The following is a 23535-nucleotide window of genomic DNA, read 5'->3' on the forward strand; positions in this document are numbered from 1 at the left end:
ACATTGGATCATTGTAAACATTTTTCACATTTTTTACAGTAATTTCTTCCTAAAACGTTTTACCAGTAATTACACTTATCATTTTTAATGATACCTATGTCAAGAAACAAAGATTTTACATTGGTTTCATTGAATTTGAGCAATTTTATATTTTTTGTTTATTTAGAAAGAACGAGTCTGCCCACAGAGAGCGAGATAGTGATACTTAGTTTGTGCTTCAAGTAGGTATTCGGAGTGTGGCCTCTAGCTTCATGGCTGCGCCTGCAGGCCACTGCTGTGTTCACTTGGAAGAAAAAAAAAAATAAAAAAAAAGTCCGACGGGGCCGGAATGAAGCGAACGGCGGAGGATTGTGTTTAATTTATTTCATTTAAATTTCATTTTCCTTCAGTGTCACTTTTGTTAATTTAAATGAAATTGAAGTCAGTTCGAAAATTTTAACAAGTCGCGAAGTAATATTCTGGTAAGTACTAAATCCGTCCTACCCGTATAATTAATAATCTTTGATTGATATTAATTTATTAACGTGTGTGGAAATGCTTGTCTTTCACGATTATTTACACAGCTAATGATTATAGGGAGTTTTGTTGAAATACCTTGTTACTTTCACAAAGTAAGGTACTTTTTAGCGAAAGCACTGTCAATAACCTTTGACATGTGTCACTGCTTACGTGTCATCTTGCACTGCTGCTGTACCTTCATTTTGTGAACCTGTTTTCATGTATTCCTCTGTAAAAGCCCTAATTAACTGAAATTCTATTTGCGCTCTATGTTTGTAGCCAACTAGCGTTGTTCGTGTGAAGACCTAATATTTTTTATATATCTCCAATTCTTAACTTTCCTCCATTTCTCTGTACATATACCGGGTCTAACATCTATTTGTCCTTTCGAATTTTTGTTCTTTGCTGGTAGGTACGTACTACCGTAATAACTTGCTTTTCTTTGAAAATGTAACTTTGACTGGTTGCTTGGCTCTTATCTCAATTTGATAGAATTCTGTTGTTGTGATCAAGATATTAGTGATATGGTTTTATATACAAGTTATGTGTTATCTTTCAGTCACAAGCAAACTAACATCGCAGATGGAGCTGCAAGCATGGTTGATGCTATGTGGAGTCGGGGTGGCAGGTGTAGCAGCCGTGTTGCTGCTGATGGGCTTGTTTTCTGCCTCGGGAACTAGTTATGAGGAAGCTATAGCGCAGCAACGTAAAGCTACCACTGAGCTACTCTCCCTGGCAGAGAACAAAAACAAAGCCAAAAAGAAAGATAAAAAGGAGAAAAAAGAAAAGAAGGTATTTTTATTTTATTTATTTTCTAATAATTTCAGTTTTATCTGGATGTAAATTGCTATTGTAGATATTATAAGTAATAAGTATGCCTTTTATATCCTGCCTAAACATTATTAGCATAGTTTTTAAACACTGAAACTATCATTATAGTTTTATCTTATTAAAACAACTCAAGATTGTAATATTATTCTTGTAACTTGCTTATCATAAATGACCTTTTTATCAAAGTCAGATTTGTATTATAATCATGCAAGTGTGATGCATGTAAGTAGGTACTTTCCTTTTCAAATTAACATAAATATCTTGAAAGTTCTTGAAATATGTCAATGTTTTTAATAAGTCTTTATGAGAATGGCAGATTGTGGTCTCACTGTATAGCACTGTGATATAATATTCCTCAATGTTTCTAGCATTACTTATGAAAAAGCTCTATACTTTACCATTGTGACTTATTTTAAATATTTTTAGTTGGCCAAGAAAGAGAAGTCCAAGGAAAATGCTACGGTGGCTACTAGTAGTGATCCAGAAAGTGAGGCACCAGCTGAGAGTGGCATGGAAGATGACTCTGTGCCCTCAGAAAAACCTCATGTGGAATTCCGCCCACCTGTTGTTGTTGACATCGCTAGAGACACCCCTCCAGCTGTTAAGGTATATTATTGAACTAATAAGATTTGTGGCTGCACTTGTTATTCATATACGTATTGTGGGAATATTTAAGCTTTTTATTTAAGGGCATCACTTGTATAATAAGTACTTCATACTACTGTATGGTTCTGGCATAATTATTGAAAGATTTGAAAGGTTGGGGGTTTTATATTTTGCAATAACAGAACAGATTATGCAAAATAATCAAAATGTACTTGGAATATTTATGATATTAAAAAAACTGTTAATAATATGTACAGGATTTGTGCTTCAAAATAATGGATATGGTATTTGTTGATAAAGTGTGCTACGGGTGAAATTCAATAAAAATTGGGGGCTTAGTTAATATTTTTCAAAGACTGGATTAAAAGTACAAACTATGATTTATTGGGTTCTTGTAAAATATTTTCTCAAGAGTAATTCACTCACTCACACGTGATTACCATAAGTAAACATTATCTTAGTCATAACTTAATACAGTTAATATGTGTTATAATCTCAGTTGGGTTGTGTAAAATTATTATAAAGGCTATGAAACTACATACTTTGTTAACTTATACAATGCTTATACCTACTAACATTATTTCTATTAAAATTTAAGCTGGCGTTATGTAACAAAAAATAAAATATACTTTTTCTGACTTAAATTTCGATCACACAACTAATCTGGCTTCTTGCTTCAAACATAGTTTGCTTTGACTACTATAACTTTAATTCACTGATTGATCTACTGATCTAATAAACCATACCATGCAAGACTGAAATATATTCTATAAAATACCTGACTGAGAGCATGCTCATGTGCATTTGGAGCTTAGTGCAGAGCTGGACGTGTGCAGGTATTCCAATGTGCATGCAATATTAAGAAATGAAATGTCCAGTTGCCTTCTTCGAGTACATTTGGCACAATTATTAATATTGTCGCTAACTCGAGAAGCGCGCGCGGAAACTAGCTAAGGTCCGCCTGAAATACGCTAAAGCCTAATAAATACGCTTAATACTTTAAGCTTTGTATGGTTCGGGTGCTCATTAAATTGATTTAACATCTGGCAACTGAGTCAACTAAAATTCCTTTTTAATAAAATCTAAAATACCTATTTCTATAATCATCACATCAAGTTGGACAAAGGAAGCCTCAAAGTTACAAAGCATGTATTTTTTTTAATAAATAAGGGCCATACTGCTTATCATGTCTATACAATCAAGGGAATAAGTTTATTGAAAAGATGATCCATTATGTAATTGTAGGGATTTAAAGGATTTGTCGGTCTATTATCTATTTAATATGTATTGGTAAATATTGGTATATTTCTTGACTTCCCAGTAGTACTTGCCTTAAATTCCAGAGATTCAGGGTTTGTTTCCCACTTAAAAACTCCAAATTGAGTTTGAGTGAAATTCTTGGCTGAAAATGTCTGAAACATCAAATGTGTTGTAGGTATTTCACATTGGTTTATAATGTCAATTTATCTTAGATCAAGATTAATCTAGATTTGTTTTAGAAGTGTGTTAAAAACTGTAACTCAGATAAACATGTTATTTAAAATTAGGTTTGTAGCTGTATTAAAGTTAGTATACTATAAAGTACAGAATAAAACTGTTTGTACAGATTCGCAAACGCGGTAAAGATCCTAAAGTTAAGCCGATACTGTTAAACAAAGAGGATCCAAGCTGCGTTAGCGATCCTGGCTCGCTGCCCCCAACAGTCCCTGCCTCCAATAATTTTGAGGAGATGCATCCCAAGGACGAGTTTGAATTGTTGCAATCTTCATTGGCAACTGAAAAAGTGAGTCCTCCCACTAATCCTAACCCCCAATTTGTGTTGTCCTTATATGTCTTTATTTGTTTGATTTTGAAGGTTTGTTGAATTAAATAATTTTGGAGCACACTGTGTGATTTTGAGTGTAAATTATTATATGTTAATGGGTATAATATTTTGGGTTATTATTTATATTGGCATTTATAATTTTATTATGAATTGGCAATGCTTCATACACAATGGTTCGGTTATCATTTCTAATGATTATAAAGCTGTGATAGTTCAGTTTTAAACACAGCATTAAATGCATATGGATTGCAGTTAGCTGGTACATAATTCTTGCATGTTTTTCCCCTTATTACATTTTTATGCTTTGTGATCATTTTTAAATTCCAAGCATGTTACTGATACTGTTTTATATACAGGGTGATAGGGTCAGATTAGCAAAAGTGAACTCATAACATTTTCCATCATCAATATCAAATACTTTTATACCTGAAGACGAACTTTAACTTTTTTTTTACTTCAATTTCACTCCTCAATGCACCTTCACCTTAAATTTTTTTGCTTACGAGTGTTTAATAGTGCGTAACTAAGCGCTGCATTTAGAGTGAGTATTACTAATTTGGAGTGTATGTTTAGTGTTTACACACTACGAAATGAAAAAATACTTTAAAAATTATTATTTTATTATCAAGTAACCTTACACCCTGTATATTCAATATATCAAATATATGTAAGTTCCAAGTGTTATTTTAAATCTTCTTGTATTATTATAAGATAAGTAACAAAAAGTCGGACTTCCATGTGTAAAATATGTCATCATTTTATCCAATATGTGATAACATCAGTAAGTGCCCATGAGGCTGTTTTATAAGCTTTTATTATTACTAACTAGTTTGGAAATTTGTGTTAGGTTGCCGAAAAGAAAGAAGAAGTAGTTGAGAAAAAAGACAGCAAGGCAAGCAAAGCAGCAAAGAACACCAAGGCAGCTGTCAAAACCGCTTCAGTCGAAGAGGCCGCTAAAGTGGAGCCGGCGGCTGAGCGGCAGGCCAGTGCCGAGGTGGCGAAAGAACAGCGTAAAGGTTTGTGCCTGTAGTATTTAATAATAACTTTACAAATCATAGTTACTCAGACTCTTTAGAAATTTTTAGTTTCTATAACATGATTCAACAATAATAGTTATTAAAATTTTCTGGTGTTAAAGTCACCTCTCAATCTACATTTTTAAAATAACTTGAAATAACTTAGGAACGAGTTTTTCAAGTTATTTTAAAAATTATGATTCAACAAGTTATAAAATCATTTCAGATATTATTGAATTTGATATCAGGTATCAATTGCATACTTACATTTAAAACATTCAATTTCTATTTCTATTAAAACGATGTAACTTCGAAAAGAGTAAGATCTTTATCAACAATAAATGTTTCTTTATATTTTTTTACTCGGCATTCCATTTGACCCTTGAAACCCGAGCTGAACTTCGCGGGAAGGACTTACATTTGCTTGCATTAATCGACAACAGCCAAGAAAGTGGAAAAGAAGCAATCTGATGAGACGTCCGAGAGCGGAAAGGAGGAGTCCGTTCCTCCGCTCAACGTGCCGCAGCCTAGCGAGCTCACCACGGAGAAGCTGCTGAAGCAAGCCATGGCCCCCGCCACCGCGCCCGCTCCCTCTCCCCCGCCCACCAAGAACAAGAAGAAGAAGCCCGAGCCGAACGTGCTAACGCTTATGGGTGAGTTACATCATCATTACTTCAGCCATAGGATGTCCACTGTGGAAGGTCTCTCTCAAGCTGCTGAAGCAAGCCATAGCGCCCGCCACCGCGCCCGCTCCCTCTCCCCCGCCCACCAAGAACAAGAAGAAGAAGCCCGAGCCGAACGTGCTAACGCTTATGGGTGAGTTACATCATCATTACTTCAGCCATAGGATGTCCACTGTGGAAGGTCTCTCTCAAGCTGCTGAAGCAAGCCATGGCGCCCGCCACCGCGCCCGCTCCCTCTCCCCCGCCCACCAAGAACAAGAAGAAGAAGCCCGAGCCGAACGTACTAACGCTTATGGGTGAGTTACATCATCATTACTTCAGCCATAGGATGTCCACTGTGGAAGGTCTCTCTCAAGCTGCTGAAGCAAGCCATAGCGCCCGCCACTGCGCCTGCGCCATCGCTCCCACCAAGAAGAAGAAGCCTGAGCCAAACGTGCTTACGCTTATGGGTGAGTTACATCATCATTACTTCAGCCATAGGATGTCCACTGTGGAAGGTCTCTCTCAAGCTGCTGAAGCAAGCCATAGCGCCCGCCACTGCGCCTGCGCCATCGCTCCCACCAAGAAGAAGAAGCCTGAGCCAAACGTGCTTACGCTTATGGGTGAGTTACATCATCATTACTTCAGCCATAGGATGTCCACTGTGGAAGGTCTCTCTCAAGCTGCTGAAGCAAGCCATAGCGCCCGCCACGGCGCCTGCGCCATCGCTCCCACCAAGAAGAAGAAGCCCGAGCCGAACGTGCTTACGCTTATGGGTGAGTTACATCATCATTAGGTACTTCAGCCATAGGATGTCCACTGTGGAAGGTCTCTCTCAAGCTGCTGAATCAAGCCATAGCGCCCGCCACTGCGCCTGCGCCATCGCTCCCACCAAGAAGAAGAAGCCTGAGCCAAACGTGCTTACGCTTATGGGTGAGTTACATCATCATTACTTCAGCCATAGGATGTCCACTGTGGAAGGTCTCTCTCAAGCTGCTGAAGCAAGCCATAGCGCCCGCCACTGCGCCTGCGCCATCGCTCCCACCAAGAAGAAGCCTGAGCCAAACGTGCTTATGCTTATGGGTAAGCTACGATTAATCATTTAAATTTATTACTGTCGCACTCGCACAGCTACTGGTATCTATCTATTATATGAAATAGTAACTTGCACCTTTACCCAGACGATACGACACATTGGTTACTGGTGTGCAGATACCATGTTACTAAGCAAAGAAATTATTAAATATCATTGCGTCATCATTTCAGCTTCGTTTTACATTAGCATTAATTGAATAGTTGTGTGTTCAGCTGTCGTCAATGCGTCATACTTGATTTGTTGCTATGTAATTTTGTTTTTAAAAAATGTGATGCTTCTTTGTATGTCCTATTTAGAGGGAAATGCAAAGAGCTGTAGGGGTGTTGACCAACCTAATAACTAACCTATCAACTCATGACAAATTATGAAGACTAGATGCTATCACAATTTCTACATTCGTCTTTGAAGAATCGCCTAATAGATCTTACAGTAAACTAGGTTTCTATTATAGTTTATTTTTTAGAAGTCTTCTTGTCGTTTTAACAGCAAACCTACACAGTGTCAGCCCAAAACTCCTCTACAAGAGTGGCGTTGTCAGTAGCCTTCATTAAATCTTCCTGCGTGCAGTTGTTTGGACACGCTGGGCACGTCATAATTTTTAGAAGTTATGCTGAACATTAGTCAATTTATCAACCAAATAACCACCAGGGCCGACTTTAACAGTTATTTCTCCCACAGCGGCGGGCGACGGCGGCGGCGTGAACGTGGGCGAACTAGTGCGCGTGATCCGCGAGGCAGCCCTGTCCCGCACCGAGATCCAGATCCTGACCGACGCGCTGCTCAACAAGCACCACGACCCGCTGCCCGAGCACTCCGAGTGGACTGAAGTGAGTCGGAATCAACGCCCATTAAGGCCTTGTCCAGGAGGGCGAATTCGCCGCGAATCCTACACGTGTAGAATCATACGCACGTTGGCTATAGGGTGCAGACATCCGCTAAGAATCTACCTGCCAAATTTCAAATTTGTTGGTGTTATAGTATAGTTTCTGAGATTTCGTGACGTGTGAGTCATGAGCTGTGGACATGGTGATAGTATGTATATTGCCCCAATAACTTGGAGAATTAATATTGCTGTAAAATTTATAACTTTGCTTATCGGCACGAACTAGCAGTAAAAATTTTGCTCGCCCACAAGGACCTTGATAGTTCATAGCGATTCAAGACGAGAAACTTACGCATTTATTATTGTCACAGGGACCCAATGATCCCATGCAGAAGCTGAAGAAACAGCTCGCCGACAAAGAAAAGGCTCTAGCTGACGAAATTGAAGCGAGTCAAGCTCTCCATGCTAAACTCAAGGAGCTACGGTAAGTAATCGACAGACCTGTTATGTAACACAAATTCTAATAACAGAGTCCACACCGGATGATCCATTATTTATGATATCCACGATTGGGAAGCGTGGATCATGGTTCATACTGAGCTGATCCAGATTGTTGTGTATCGATCCTAAAATTCGTGATAGATTGAGCACACGTCCACGCCGCCGTTTACGGATTTGCGTTGTGCGCATGCTACGCTCGATTAGAGTACAATGGACCGTCCGGTCTGAACACGGCTAGTGACAAAAGTAGAGCTAAAATAACGCTGCGACTTTAGCAAAGATGAATCTATACTTACGAGCAAATGTATGAAATCATCCTCTTGTTTTATTCCGAACGATCTGAAGAACTTAATTAATGATTTATCTATTTGTATTTTTTTATTTAATCTTCATAGTTATTTAGTTCTAATGCGAAGTGTAGACTTGCAATGAAACTTGCAGATATTAATGACTTCCGCATGCTGTTTACCACTGTGCAAATACCTGTAGCCTGTAGCAAGCCAACTTCTGCAAGATGTATGTATACAGTGGTGACATAAAAAACTCATAAAAGACTATTTTTATTTTAGTAAGTAGGCTTTTAAAAAGCACTTTTACACGTCCCAGCATTATCCCTACCACTGTTTCGGGACAATAAACAGGCCAGTGCTGAGAAGAAGCAGCGCAAGAAACTCAAGTCTCTATTGTCAGCTTGCGGAAGTCAACTTCTGCAAGTTTTATTGCTAGTCTAATGCCCGTTTTCACCTTCAATCCCTAATTTTTAAGTGACATCATGGTAACAAATAACAGTAATTTTGTTTACATAGGGGACACTTCAAAATTAGAGATTGATGGTGAAATCGGGCATAAACCTCGTTAAAGATCACTCGACGAATGGGTGACGTCATACTTTTGCTCGAGAGTGTAGTAGCTCCAAGCCCGGCCACACTCACTGCGGCCGCCCGTCGCATAGTCGCGACAGCAATATAATTACGCGCGAGCGATAAGGATGGGTAGCTTGGGGTCATTGGACGAAATTCTACGTGCTCGGCGACCAGACTATACAATAGGGTACAATTGTTGTATCAGGGCTAACCTGAACGCGGAGCGGGGTCGCGCGGCGGCGGCCACGCGCGCCAGCGAGCAGGCGGCGGCGGCGCTGCGCGCGGAGCAGCACACGCTGCAGACGCGGCTGCAGCGCCTGCTCGACGACAACCATATGCTGGCGCAGGACAAGCTGCACGTGAGTATACCCAAACCAGAGTAAATACAAATGAGTAGGTCATCTTCATAGAAACGCCCGAGCGCGGTTTGAACAAAATTTAGCGTGGATTAGCGTTGAGGTGCGCTGTGTGCGTGCGTGCCGCATACGTATTGGCGCGCGCTCACATACAAACCACGCTCGGTGCGTTTCTATGAAGATGACCTACTCATTTGTATTTACTCTGCCCAAACCAAGGCCCGTTTTCCACTAAGGCAAAGAGCCTTGAACAACCTATTGAACATAAACATGCGTGTAATGAAACAAAACGTCGAAGTGTTTTGTTATTGGACTACTCGCGCGCCTCTAGCGCGTTTTCTGTGAAATAATTTCTTCTGTTCATTCTCGATAACGTAAATTCAGTTGATTTGTGTCCAGTGTCCTATGTCCCCTAGATGGGGCAGAGGGCGTCCACAACAGTCCTCCATCGCGTTCGGTCTTGAGCTTCGCGCTTGATCTCGCTCCAATATAAACTAGTAATTTCATTATTTTCTAACTTTTGTTTTACTTATATCACAACCAATCAGATTCTCCGCACCACTACGCCTTGGTAGAAACTGGGCCTAAAGAGTGGTAAAAATCAAAAACTAACAACCCAGTACTTACAGTAGCGCCCTCCCGTAAATGTCACAATGAGGGCTATCGTTTTAGCGCTCACCAGTTAGCGCCACTGTAGAGTAAGGTCCTGTCACTTGCTAGTAGCGAAGACAGTGGCGCCAACTTGTGAGCGCTAAAGTGGTAGGAGGACTATCGCATTTGCACTCATCAAGATGGCGCCACTGTAGAGTAAGGTCCTGTCAATCGCCAGGGGTGCCAATTGTTAAGTATAAAAACGATAGCCCTCATTAAATGGTTGTCCAATGTGGCAAAAATCAGAACTAATAATCCAGCATAGATAACAGCGCCCTCCTGTCAATGTCATGGATGGGACAATTCAGTGTAGCCTGTCATTTATTTCTTTTTCTTTTTTAATATATTTTTGCTTGGTTTTGAGTATGATCTATTCCTTTCTAATACCAACACGACGATTTTATCATCTGATGTCACATAAGCAATTTATTTCATTATCATTGTTTATGACGGTATTAATAACACTGTTTTTTTACAGCTCCAATCCAAACTCGGCGCTGAGGGAGAGGCTCAGGCTCAAAGAGTTCAAATGGAAATGCACATCCAACGATTGACCGAGGCAAGTTTTTGACTACACTCACTTTTATTTTAATATTTTATCACTGGTTATACAGAATGATTCTGTTATCAGTATCCAAATTTTTAGGAGCGACTCAAAATCAGTAATTTAATCGATTTACGTAAAGAAAACAATTTTTCTTTTCATATTTAATATTTTTTATCCGCAGCGCGCGGTTTCAATATGGGCACACGTGGATAATTTGCTTCGTTAATAGAAAAATACGGATACACAGTTAACTACAAAGCTTAATAGACATAATGGTACGCGAAAATAAGCCTTAACCTTTACAAATTGAGATATGGGCACCCGCGAATTAGATTTTCATTTTTTTTCGCGAAGAACACTACAATTTACAAAAATAATAAAGATAAAGTTGTAGTGTTGAATTGTTCTATAGAGCTTATTAAAAAAAAATGGATACTGATTACAAAATCACCCTGTATTTTAAGTGCTTTTTATTTTTACGAACAGGCTGAAAACGGTCTTGTCCAGCAACTGGCAGCGCTGCAAGCGGAGCTAAACGCGCGTATCGTGGAGGCGGGTCAAGCGCGCATGGACGCGGGCGCCGCGCGCGACGCCATGCTCATGGCGCAGCAGCACGCCAATGAGCTCGCGCAGCAGCTGCAGGTACGTAAATGCGGCCTGGGCTGCGCTGCAGCGTTTAGGCGCGATTGGTCCAATAGACAGTTTGACACTATACCCCAATAATTCAAAACCACAACTTTTTTAAAAAGACCCTTCATTCTGGTCTTAAAAACTTAATTAATTTTAAATTACCTGTTAATTACGATTTTTGTTCGCATTGTAATTGAAAAAAGTAGTTTAATTGAGTTGAAAAAATAGTGACGTCACTTGCTTGTAGTGCCATACAAAATGTATGGGAGAGTTTCGTTTTGACAGTTTTAAAAAGTACGTCAATTGATTGGTGGTGTCAACATGTCTATTCGCAATTGGTCCACCTCGATCGGGCCCACTAGAGTGAGCCCGCCGTAGGCTGGACTTTGGTCCAACACCGCGGAGGGCAACCCTCTAGTTGGGTTCGCCACTGATCGGGCGCCTTATGCGCTCGATACGGCCCGATCGCGAACGTCGGTCTGCGACCGACGCGGACGCGTCGCGACGGAATTCGTAATTGGTCTAAAATAAAAGGATATCCAAAATGAAAAATATGGAGATTAATCAACTTTTACTACTATATGCCGAAAAAAGCGAATTGGTCCAATAGCGAATTGGCCCAATAGTGAATTGGACCATTAGCGAATTGGACCGATTGCGAATTGGACCGATTGCAAATTGGACCAATCGCGCCTAAACGAGCGAAAGGTGTACACTATGGGAGCGCGGCGGACGTATAGACCCCGACAACTCGACCTCGACTTCTCTACCATTGTATTTGTAACTCAACTTTTGTTTTTCTTTGATAGCATGCACGGCTTGTGTAACTCAACTTAAACCGTTTGTCTCCATTATTGAATGCCAGTCAGCTATAAGGGGTTGAATTGTCTCGAGTTCACTGATCAGTTTATCGTAGATTCATTAAAATGAAAATGGCATAGGGCAAGTTCTCCTTTTGTACTGCAATCGTTTATTTTGTATGCAATAAAGTTTTTTAATGATAATCCTATTACAAATAAAATAAAATAAAAATCGCCACGAACGCCTTCCAAAAGGAGATACAATAATAATAATAAAAAGATATAATAATTACTAATAACTAATTTATGTAATAGTTTGTTGTTCTGAATAAAAAAATTATTAGTAAAGAAAAGTAGGTAATGAATTTTATTTACCAATGTATTTAACTGATATTTTACTGTCTTAAATTGGAATGTGCACTGTAGAATGACATTGTGAATAAAAAGAGAGTAAAAAGCGGATATTGAAGCATACTAAATGAGCGTTGGTCCTGCAGGAGGCGAATCGCGCGTATTCTGAACTTGAGCAGCAGCGGCAGTGCGCGGCGCACGCCGAGCAGCTGGCGCAGCAGGAGCTGCAGCGCACGCAGGAGCGGCTCGCAGGTAACTACACCTATAGTCTGGTCTGTGAGCACGTAGAATTTTGTCCAATGACCCCAAGCTACCCGTCCTTATCGCTCGCGCGTAATTATGTTGCTGTCACGACTGTGTGAAGGGCGCCCGCAGTGAGTGTGCGAACATAATTATAGCCCGACCAGGAACATAAAAACCCTCGCCATGTTGCGGAAAACTAATGGTACTAATTTCTTTTAATGGCAACAGTAACTGAAAACTTCATTGACATGTCACCTTGCATGTCAGTCTATTGCTGTCAAAGTGTAAACTAACTTTATTTTAAATGTGCGCAATTGATTTTGTGAATTAAATTGCTAAAATCTTTTTATAGTCGTGAAAGAAAGGTGGTTCACAATGTGTTAAAGTATTTTTCGAAGAGAAATACTAAGGGTTCGGACAATATTTTCATTGAATAATGTTTCCGACAAAGGTTGTCAAATTGACTGACATGTTTATCGTATAGTACAGTCCACTATGAAAATTTGCTGTGTTTGTTTCAACTACCTATTTTAAAATTTTTTGACACTTTCTAAGTGTTGAATTTTATGGAATTGCGAAAGAAGTACCGAGTTTGAAGCGTTCATGAGCAGACATTGCAGTTGAATATTCAAGTTCTGAATTTGATTATTGATGAATAATAAAATAAATCCTACTAGCTCGATTGATGGTTTCATTTAATTTATTTAAACCAGGTTACCTATAATAATATTTTTTCCTTAATTTATGATAATATCAAATTAGCCCGTAATCCTGAATCCCGATACATAAAGTTAGCCTATTAATTTAACACAGGTACGACTGTACTCAGTGTTGCACTATCAAATGCAATTGACGCGCCTCTATGCCAGGGTTTTTATGTCCCTGGTCAGGCTATACGCGCGAGCGATAAGGATGGGTAGCTTGGGGTCATTGGACAAAATTCTACGTGCTCACAGACCGGGCTTTACTATCCCTTCGCTTTGTTAGCCGCTGGCGATATGATGTCACTCGAAGGGAAGCGTCTATAACTTTATCAAACTATATTTAAAATATTTATTGTTATTGATAAAAATTGTGTATTTGCGTCAAATAAGACACATTAATTGCGTTTAATCGCGGTTCGGGGAGGGGACGCGCATTACTCGGACCGGCAAACTTAGCGCGAACGGGTAGTATAGGCTTAACTCTAGGTATGGCAGCGACACGGGAGCGGTGTCATTGACATTTTATGACGTAAAAGAGTATACAGGATGTCCCAAAAACAATGGATAACCCTGTAACCACGGTAATACTATCTATACAGTATTCCAACTCGACCATATTTTTGAAATAAATGTCAACAGCCGCGCGGAACGTCACGGTATGACAACATGCGATAGGGCTGCCCACCTGCAGACCCTATTTTCATTACATCTGCCTACTTAGAATTTCTATCTAGTTTTGTAAATGTATTTTGTGATTGTAATTTTTTTATTTTATTAAAAAAATTACAATCACAAAATACATTTACTAATTTGACAATACTTTGTGAATGAAATAGGATAAAAAGGCATGTTGTTTTGTGATTAGTAGATTTAATTAAAAAATAAATTTGTGTTAAGATTTAGTAACAAATCTTATTTTGCGACCGTAAAATGTATGCACCTCGACTGAGGCGTACAAAATGCTTGATTATACAGGATGTTAGGTAAATGGGTTTAAAAGCCGACACTAGCCCATGTTAACATGTGCATAAATGGTATGATGAAGGCAGAAAATTGATATCATTTTAATAATTTTAATTTTCATACAAATCTGATTTTATAAATTTTATTATGTATGAAAATTAAAAAAAAAATGATGATAATAATATCACTGACTTCACCATACCAATTAATGTTAACATGGGCTAGTGTCGGCTTATAAACCCATTTACCTAACACCCTGTATAAATAGGTACTTTATTATTTAAAAATAATAAAATTAAAATTTTAAAAAATTATAAAAAAACGAGCGCTTACTTTTTAAAAAACAACACATGTGGCACATTCGCGACACCCCCGACTTTTGCATGTCGAGCGCATACCGAGATTTGAATTTCGAAGGAAAGCTCGCGTTTCGTCCGTTTATATGAAGTTATAATACTGTATGATATTATTACCGTGCTGTAACTATTAATTGGCCTCGCCATAATAGACCTTCATAAAAATATCACGGTTTTTAAGATTTTTGCATTTTTAGAAAATTGCTATTTCGACAAATCAGGATATTTTTCGATCCACTTTTTTTTCGATTCACAAGAGATACTTAGTTGGGCTATCAAAAGAAAAGTTCAACTAGTTCTAAAGTATACGGATTAAATATTATCTCGAAATCAAGATTAAATTTTATATCTTTAAAGACTGCTTAATGCATAAATAGTAATAAATACACACTATGTTAAAAGTTAAGACATAAAAAAATAGGTTTCCTAAATATAAATTTCAACTTGCAGCTACGTCTGAACTTCAAAGCGAAGTTCAACGGTTAACGAGCCGTGCGCAAACTGCGGAGAGCAGCCTCGAGAAACTGAAGGAAGAAACCGAAAAACAAAAGCAACAGGTAAATAGAATATTCAACTCGCATGTAACAGAAATAGTTTTCTGGCTTTGTTTCAACATCATATATTTTGTCATAATTTACTGTAATCCCCAGATTTTCCTATTAAAATGCATACTGTCGTTAGTTTTTACATTGTTAAAACTCCGAATTTTAAATCCTTCGAAAATATCACCTTACTTGCATCGTTCTCCAATAAGTACGTTACAGTGTAATGTATTATTTCCAGCTGTCGTCAGAGTTGGCTTCGCTGCGGGAACAAATCGCGGCGCGCGAGGCCGAGCTCGCGGAGCTCAAGCAGCTCAAGCCGGCGCAGAACGGCCTGCCCAACAATGACCAGCACAAGGTAATGAATACTGACAACTCCCCTTGCCCTCTATTGAGACAAAACATATCGAATATTTAAGTTGGTTTTCGCGCTTATCATAAGTGAATAGGGTTCAATATTATATGGGTCTAAGTCAAAGCCCTGTAAAGAGTTACACTGACTTATTTAGTTTGCCGTTTTCTGTGTTTTGTACACTCTTGACATTCAAATTCAAATTCGTTTATTTCTTTAACTTAGCCTAGTTCAGTTACAAGTTGTTGGAGCTTCCTGTTAAGCAACAGATGTTACTTGTGCCACAGAATAATAATAAGTACTACGTACAGAAGTTTTACTTCGCGAAGGTATTTAAAAAAATGTATGCTCAATGTCTTTAACAATATGGTGAAATTTAGCCTGTCTCAAGAGTCAAGCACCATTTTGTTGACAAACGTCATTGATCGGCACTGCGCCGAAGCTATAGGGCTGACTTCGGTAAAATGATGTGACGTGAGGTGCCAAACTGCGGAAAATGGCGGAGGAAATACATTATTTAGCATGAATTATCATGAATAATATTAACTACTTATTTACCTCTCAGTGTCTTGAGGCAACTTAAAAAAGTACATTCTGTGTTTTTATTATTATTTAGGCATTTAATACTGCACAGTATTTAGTACACCATTTTCTTTATTTTCTTCCATCATACACAAAAATACGCGTGCGTGAGTCAATGTTCGCTCGTATGTGAGGCCTTGTCGAATAGTATCCTGTAGGTGGGCCATCGTGCGTGTTTTGTTTTCGATGTAAACTCGCGGAGATGAACAGGCCTGCTTGTGCTAGGAAGCACCGCTCTTCCATAACAGTATTACAGTAGGTAGGCAAATTTAATTTTTAATGACATGTGACGTCGCTCTTGGCGACACGATTAAATGTCGTAAGTTCGAATAAATTTCGCCATTTGGTAATAATGATAGTGAACTTGATGATCTACTAGCAAAATGTTTTCCGTCTCTCATGCCAGTTGCTAAGGTGTGAGAGGATAAAGAAATCTCTCGTTCTCACTGTTGCAAGTCCAATGTAACCAAGTCAATCAGTTTATTTAATTGAATCTTTTCCGGCAGGCTGCCGAGCTGGCGAAGGTGGAGAGCGTAGTGGAGACGCTCCGCAACGAGCTGGCCGGAGCCCAGGCCGCCAGCCGCGAGCAGCGCGACGAGCTGGCGCGCCTCTCCGACCAGCTGGCCGCCTACCAGCACAAGAACAACGTGAGTGCACGCGCACTAGAGCCATAAAGCTAATATTCCTTCAGAATAGAACAACAACCACGAGCTGTCAAACGAAACCAATTATTTCACTGTTTTGTATAGTTCCAAAATACTGAACTGTCCTATGCATGACATTGACAGTGGGGCGCCACCGTCAATACCGGATCGCTAGTTCCGATTTTTGCCATGTTGGAAACCATATAGTTGAACGATGGTAGCGCCCCCCTGTCATTGAGTTTGGCGGGACAGTTCAGCGTGGGTCATCTATACAATAAATCAATAACTGAACCAGTCACCACGTTTATGAAGCACTATTTCTCATAAACATCCACGATTACACTCACGTAAAATCTAAAAATATATCAGAGTTCAAATTTTCAGCGTGCCACTGCGTGCCTCTGAACTGGTCAAATAGTTGCAAAAAATGGTTCTGTTTGACGTGACTCTTTTTATCATGTTGCTGCTAGTGGCATCTCGCTCGCTTAGTTCTTTGTTGCTCTATTCCGCTAGGTATATTAACTTTATGACTAAAGCACACTACACACTCCCAAAATTAAATTAAATACACTTGCAAACTATCAAACATCTACACACACGGTAGCAAACTAGAAAACACCTATACAAATGCTGCACAACTGGTACGGCCGGTTGAAAGCAATAGTGCAGAATGGTCTGTTGGCGTACCAGCTGAAGACTTAATAATAATAATAATATTTTTAAGATTTTTGTTTTTATAATGTATTTTTATTTTTTGATAATTACATTGTAAAAAGAAAAAATTAAAAAATAAGAAAGAAAAATTAATAAAGGAGATAATAATAATAACTTGTGTTGATATATCTTCCTGTCATTTATACTGTAAACACAATGGCTAAGATAGCTTTAAAAATATTCAAATGAAGCTGAAATGTAATTTTGCTGATTTCAATTCAGCCAAAATAAGTGTCACTTTTATGATGATGACGGTAATGAGCAAATCATTAAAAATAAAACCAACAAATAATACATAGCCTAGGCTAGTTGTTTAGACAAGATTTGGAAAAATATTCACTGTCTACTTGTTTTCCACACTTTATCTGTCTAGATTTTCTTTAAACTTCCAACTAATATGACTTGCATGTTGTGGGGTGTTTTAAATAGTAAGTATCTTTAATATGATGGTATTCTTAATTATGAAAAAAAAAGGCTTTTACAGATACTTACTATTTCGCACACTGAGGCTGCTATTTACAATATTTTGTTTACAATTAATGCTAACATTTTCTTTATATTCTGACTCTCCGCTCAGGAGTTGCGAACTAAAAACTGGAAAGTAATGGAAGCGTTACAGTCCGCCGAAAAGGCTCTCCAGACGAAATCGTCGAGTGCGTTGCCGGCCCAAGACGCGCTGCGAGTAAGTCCCGCTTTCTACTCTTACGGCACTACGATGTATAATATTACGTGACTAACAATATTTCCCTGATCTATCTTCGGCCGGCTACGCTTCCCTGAAGAGATTGCTTTTTACTGGTCCTAATTTGCTTTTTATAGATCTTAGACCTTTTGTTTTTAAAAATGCATAACTGTTCACAATCAAAATAAATCACTTACCATCAGGTGATCCGTCTGCTCGTTTGCCTCCTGTCACATAAAAAAAAAAAAAAAATACATACCGTATAAGCAAGTTGCGGACTGTGTTCAATGTGTATCAAGTTCCATCATTGTACACTATTTGGAACTAAATAGGGCTGCATCTCCATCTACACATTACGCAAATCGGTAATCTATCACTAGCACCAGTCATCACTTAAAACCATAGCACCATAGTTATTGTACAATATGATGAGATTACATTCATACAAAATTTATAGAGCATATTCCCACTAGCCTCAGCAAATGACTGAGTCGATTCTGCAGTGGTGGGACGATGCGGTAGGGGGTGAAATGTGACTTATCAGAACTGTCACAGCATACATCAGAAGCAAATCTGAAGTCCCGCTCATGTATAAACATAATAAACACCCGCATCGTTCCACTACCGCAGGAGTCAACTCAGTTATGTGCTGTAACTGTAGTAAAATAACGTAATAATAAGACTAAACGGTACAATGTCTCGTTTCTAAAGGAGGCGATAGAAAAGGCCCAAGAGGCTCAGTACAACGAAGTGGCAAGCGTGCTGCGAGCGGCGTGCCCGAGCGCGGCGCCTTCCACCACTGCCGGTCGCGAATGGCTTCAGGCCTTCGCCGACAACCTCAAGAAGGAACTCGCCAAGAAGGAAGCCGAAAAGAAAGAACTAGAAAAGAAGATGGAATCCTCGCGAGCGGCGCAGGCCTCCGACGACCGCCTCGCCGACATGCAGGCGCAGAACGAACACTTACAGGGTCTCGTTGACAAGTACAAGAGGATTATTGATGACACGGTAAGTTTATTTTCTACAATTAGTTTAATCTTCAATAGGTTCGATTGCAAAATATTTTAACTTTTAAATGATTTATTGACCATAAAAACGAAATTTATTTTTGCCATGTGACAATATTATTGATTGTGATTTACAGCAACAAGAAGGTACAACTGTTTCTAACATTTAATAATATTGCAATATAATACCTTAATACTGTTCAATTTCTCAGCTGCGTAAGTGTACATATTACAGACAGATATCTAAAGAGTCCTAAACTTCTCCAAAAGCGTGCTAATAGTAGTATTTCCCATAATGCGTTGGAAAAGAAGAAAAGTCTGAAAACAATACAATTTGTAATAGCTATTGGCACAGTCAGCGTCAAATAGTTCGTGACACCCAAAGTAGCCAAAAAGTTCGCAACACATCATTAGGTTGTGTAAAGCCTGGTCCGTGAGCACGTAGAATTTTGTCCAATGACCCCAAGCTACCCATCCTAATTATATTGCTGTCGCGCTCGCACACTCACTGCGGGCGCCCGTCGCACAGTCGCGACAGCAATATAATTACGCGCGAGCGATAAGGATGGGTAGCTTGGGGTCATTGGACAAAATTCTACGTGCTCACGGACCAGGCTTTAATAAACTTTTTGGCCACTGGGTGTAACAAAGTATTTGACGCTGTACACTAAATATGGCGTGGTCGTGCAGGAGGGCGTGCTGAGCCGCCTTCAGCAACACGTGGGGCTGGAGGAGGCGCGCTGGGCGCAGCAGCTGGCCGACAAGCAGCGCGAGCTCGACGACTTGCGCGCGCGCACCGTGCTGCAGGTACTTAAACAGTTTCATACACGGAGACGCGCCCCACCATGTATGAGTGTTATCGGTACACGCTAAATTATCCATGAGTGCACACGCACACTACATGACGCTCGGATTGCTCGGATCAAACTCCCTGCACAAAAAATGGTGGGACGCGTCTTCCGTGTATGAAACGATCTATATAAATAGATGTTCACTTGCTGATGATAAAAAACAATACGTTTAGCCGGGTCTCCAGAGCGTGTTTTGCCCTACACAGTCAACATCAACATTCAACAAAATTGCCTACAAAAAATGTTGTATATTGACATGTTTTTGTTGATTGTATAGGGCAAAACACGCGCTGGAGCCCCGGCTTTACGTTTCAGCCAAATGACGTCCACTGCTGAAAAAAGGAAGGAAGGCCCCCCAAGGATTTCCATAACGACCAGGCCTGCGCTGCCCGAGTCCAGGTACTTCCATTCACCAGATCGTCGGTCCACCTAGTGGGAGGCCTGCCCACACTACATCTTCTGACCAGTGATCGCCACTCGAGAACTTTTCTGCCCACTGCCACTTAGTCTGGCAATTCTACGTATTTAATAATTAAGTATACAATAAAGTATAATTAATAATTCCAAAGTACTCTAATACAAGTTCCGATTTTGTAGTAATACTGTTTCTAGTTTTTCCTTCACAATTATGTTTTAGGATAAATCATACTCAAAGTATTCTTACTGCGTAGGAACCTCTGGCGTTCGCATACACCTGCATTGAAAAAACTTTGCCTACCATCATAGCCGAGGTATATCAAAAACAACCTGTGTGCTTTTGTGTTGTTGTTCTTCTGAGAAAAATATCATTGTTACGTTTTTTATTTAATTTCCGGTGTTCTATCGCGTACTCTCAACTGTTTTGTTTCACTACTCTTTTTGTTACTCTGCAATTTCAAATGAAAGTTTTTCTTTCAATGAGAATGTTGAATGTCGGTGATGGTACGATATACGTCAATACATATTAGTGTTATTTTTTCTTTGTGCAGAATGAAACGTTTAGTTCAAATGTTTATATTAATATTCTCCTGCTGCAAAATAAATATAGTTTATTCATGTAAGAAAGAAATGAGGCGATGTTTCTAAAAAGTATGCAAAATAATATTTTGTAGGATTATCTGGCACGATAATAAAATCTTAATTTAAATAACTTTATCAGCCTTTTATTATCTGTCTTAAATCGTTTTTATTAGTCACGTAGCTTCATTATTACTATTTTAAATAACCTTGACGCTTGACTTATTGCGTTTTTACGTTCTTATTTATAGATGCAGAACAAAATTGACTCTTTAACTGCGGAGCTGCAGAAAGCGCAAGCCTCCGGCCACAACAACAGCTTTGCCGACGCAGAGAGACTCACACAGGTATTACATACATTTTTGTTCTTTCTCTCTCAGTTATATCACTGGTGCTTGCTATCTTTGCCTTTTGAAAATCTATTGAAATATACACACATAAACTACCTAACAACTATTTATTTGTTTTGCAGGAAAGGCTGATGGCTGGTCAGTCTGATAAATTAAATGTAGACGTATACAATGGACCATTACAGGTGGGTAATTTAAATATTTAGGCTTTTATAATTATTGGTTACATGAGCTTCTTCGGTTCTTTTCTTATATATTTAATTCATTCCAATTTTAATATTGTTACAGGTTGGATTAGACTCTAAATAACACTTAGAAAAGACAGGATTTCGCAATACACTAACGCAGTGTCATTCCTACTTAGGCATAGCGCGCACGCACAGCTAGCGACCGCGGTCGCTCGCCATATCATCGAACTTTACCGTTTATTGGTGGACATTGTAATACTGTGATGTTCAAGCAAAAACAATAGCAATGGAAGTACCGTAATTTTACTGTTTTGAACCGATTGCACGACATCGAATAAAAATATTGGCAACTCATGTACGAATGTATTCATTTGTGCTCTCGGTTCAATACTCGTTTTTATTTAATATAATAGGGTTTAAAGTATGAAATTGCCGATTTTTCTTCAATATAATAGCTATGTAGCCATTTTTCTTTTTTATTATTAACTTAATTTCATTTTCACTAGAAATAAATCTTCAAAAACAGCTCGTCCTAAGTGGTGTCTGTTTCCTTTTTATTAAAAATATGAATATTTTTTACAGGTACAATTTTCACTTTTTTTCTTTGTGTATGAATACTATAGCCTAATGTTGTCTCAATCTATCCACAAACTTGCATAGGACTAAAGATTTGTGGTTCCTCAAAAAATCGCAAAAACGTTTGTGTGAAAAAATGGATTTTCTTAAGTTCTCCATACAAAACGGCAATTTCATACTTTCACTCTTAAAACAAAGCTACATCCACTTCCACTACAACAGAAGTATGCTCAAGTTAGTGTTAACATTTTTGTTACCAATAAGGTCATAAAATTATGCAAATTGACCCAAGTTTTTACAGAAGTATTAAAACAATTTGTGATTCGTTTCTAGAAATTTTCTGAATGTTCTACATGAATTAAGATTTTCTAGACATTGTGAAAAACATACCCTGCCGAATGTTTATTTATGGACGTGTGTTAAGTGATAATTTGAAATATTTGCGACCACATAATATTATGTAACTAACTATATTCTTAAGAAAAGTATGTGAAACATCAAACCTACTTTTTAATAAGTTGTATGCAGTATGTTTTGATTATAAGTGAAAAATAATGAATTTATATTTTATTCCCAACTGCATATTTATTTTTAACTGAATTTTAGGCAATCAATGTAGAAAAAACCAAGTGATTTGATTTCAAAATGTGCAATTTTGTATTTAATTTAGTTAGATTTGATATTGGTAAAATTGTTAGTCGACCTATCACACGACATTGCTTAAATTCCTAGAACACGTACATTGAGCGAGCACATTAGTGTTCTGAATCAAGTAGCTGTAAAAGAAGCCGATAGTATCATAGGGAGCATAATTAAATTCTTCGTTTGCAGCTGCCGTGTTATTATAAGCGAGTTTGATTTATAAGGGATGTTATTTACTCTTTAGATTTATGTTATTTATATGAAATATCTTTTTTATTTAGTGCATAAACTTTTTTGTCAGTGCCTTAGGGTAAGATTTGAATTTAAATTGCTGACTGTTTAATTTTTAGTAATATGTAATGGAGTCAAATGCTTGATAAAATAATGATATGCTATTGTCTTTTATGAATTATTTCGCGAGTTTAAACTCGAGTGTAAGGAATCGAAATCATTGTGTCAAATATCTTGGGAATGAAAATGGCAATAGTAATAATATAATGAATCTAATTGTAAAATAGGTAAGTCTCTTTGTATGATAAATGATAATTAATATATTAGATAAAGACATTATCAAATAAAATACATATTTCTTAATCATACATAAAGTTTTTATTTTCTCCTATTTTACCTGAACACAAGAAATCTAAGGGATAATCTATTGATGACAATAACACTGAAACGAAGCGATTAATCTTAATTAAAAACAAAATTAAAATTTTTGTAAATATACAGGGTAGAATTTTGTAATGCCACCTGGAGGGAAAGTACCTACTCATAAATACTGTAAATAGAAAATTTGACTCAATGAAAACATTCCTTTATTTTTGAAAATATATAGAACTGCATTCAAAGATTACCAAAAAACTAGTCACGCCCGGGAATCGAACCAAGTAAAATCTTAAAAATTACACCCTGCATTTTTATTGCATCAATCGTTAGGGTTAGGTTAGGATGAAATCTCTCCACACTTGATAAATCTAATAAATGAAAGGAAAACCATAAAATGGATTTACCAGTTGAAAATAGTTTAGACCCTAATCATAACTCATACCACGTCGTTAATTCCTCTATAGTATGCATACCACTTACA

General features: G+C 38.3%; 2 protein-coding genes across 2 annotated transcripts in view; one reads left to right on the top strand and one right to left on the bottom strand.

The window, feature by feature from the left end:
- LOC135080591 (DNA-directed RNA polymerase III subunit RPC6) overlaps positions 1-8018 on the bottom strand; it is a 52390-nt gene extending 44372 nt beyond the window's left edge. Inside the window, exon 1 of the mRNA XM_063975263.1 lies at positions 8009-8018. The gene's annotated coding sequence lies outside the window, so the exon portion shown is untranslated. The remainder of the gene's footprint in view (positions 1-8008) is intronic.
- Positions 268-21784, top strand: LOC135080594 (ribosome-binding protein 1). Its single transcript, XM_063975265.1, has 22 exons — positions 268-461; positions 1058-1290; positions 1756-1935; positions 3542-3718; positions 4608-4776; positions 5220-5429; positions 7213-7361; positions 7729-7841; positions 8927-9080; positions 10207-10287; positions 10762-10917; positions 12203-12308; positions 14773-14879; positions 15106-15222; positions 16305-16445; positions 17734-17838; positions 18550-18843; positions 19533-19649; positions 20365-20424; positions 20941-21036; positions 21162-21224; positions 21328-21784. The coding sequence occupies exons 2-22, from the start codon at positions 1081-1083 to the stop codon at positions 21346-21348; spliced, it is 2826 nt and encodes a 941-aa protein (XP_063831335.1). The 5' UTR covers positions 268-461; positions 1058-1080; the 3' UTR covers positions 21349-21784.
- The last annotated feature ends 1751 nt before the right edge of the window (positions 21785-23535 follow it).

This window comes from Ostrinia nubilalis, chromosome 18, assembly GCF_963855985.1.
Source record: "Ostrinia nubilalis chromosome 18, ilOstNubi1.1, whole genome shotgun sequence".
NCBI lineage: Eukaryota > Metazoa > Arthropoda > Insecta > Lepidoptera > Crambidae > Ostrinia > Ostrinia nubilalis.

What these genes read in the sequence shown, in the direction of transcription:
- LOC135080594 (XM_063975265.1), top strand. Translation starts at nt 1,081, where the DNA reads ATGGAGCTGCAAGCATGGTTGATGCTATGTGGAGTCGGGGTGGCAGGT. An exon ending in CCTACCAGCACAAGAACAAC is followed by an intron (nt 16,446 to 17,733) that starts GTGAGTGCACGC and finishes CTCTCCGCTCAG; the next exon opens with GAGTTGCGAACTAAAAACTG. An exon ending in TATACAATGGACCATTACAG is followed by an intron (nt 21,225 to 21,327) that starts GTGGGTAATTTA and finishes ATATTGTTACAG; the next exon opens with GTTGGATTAGACTCTAAATA.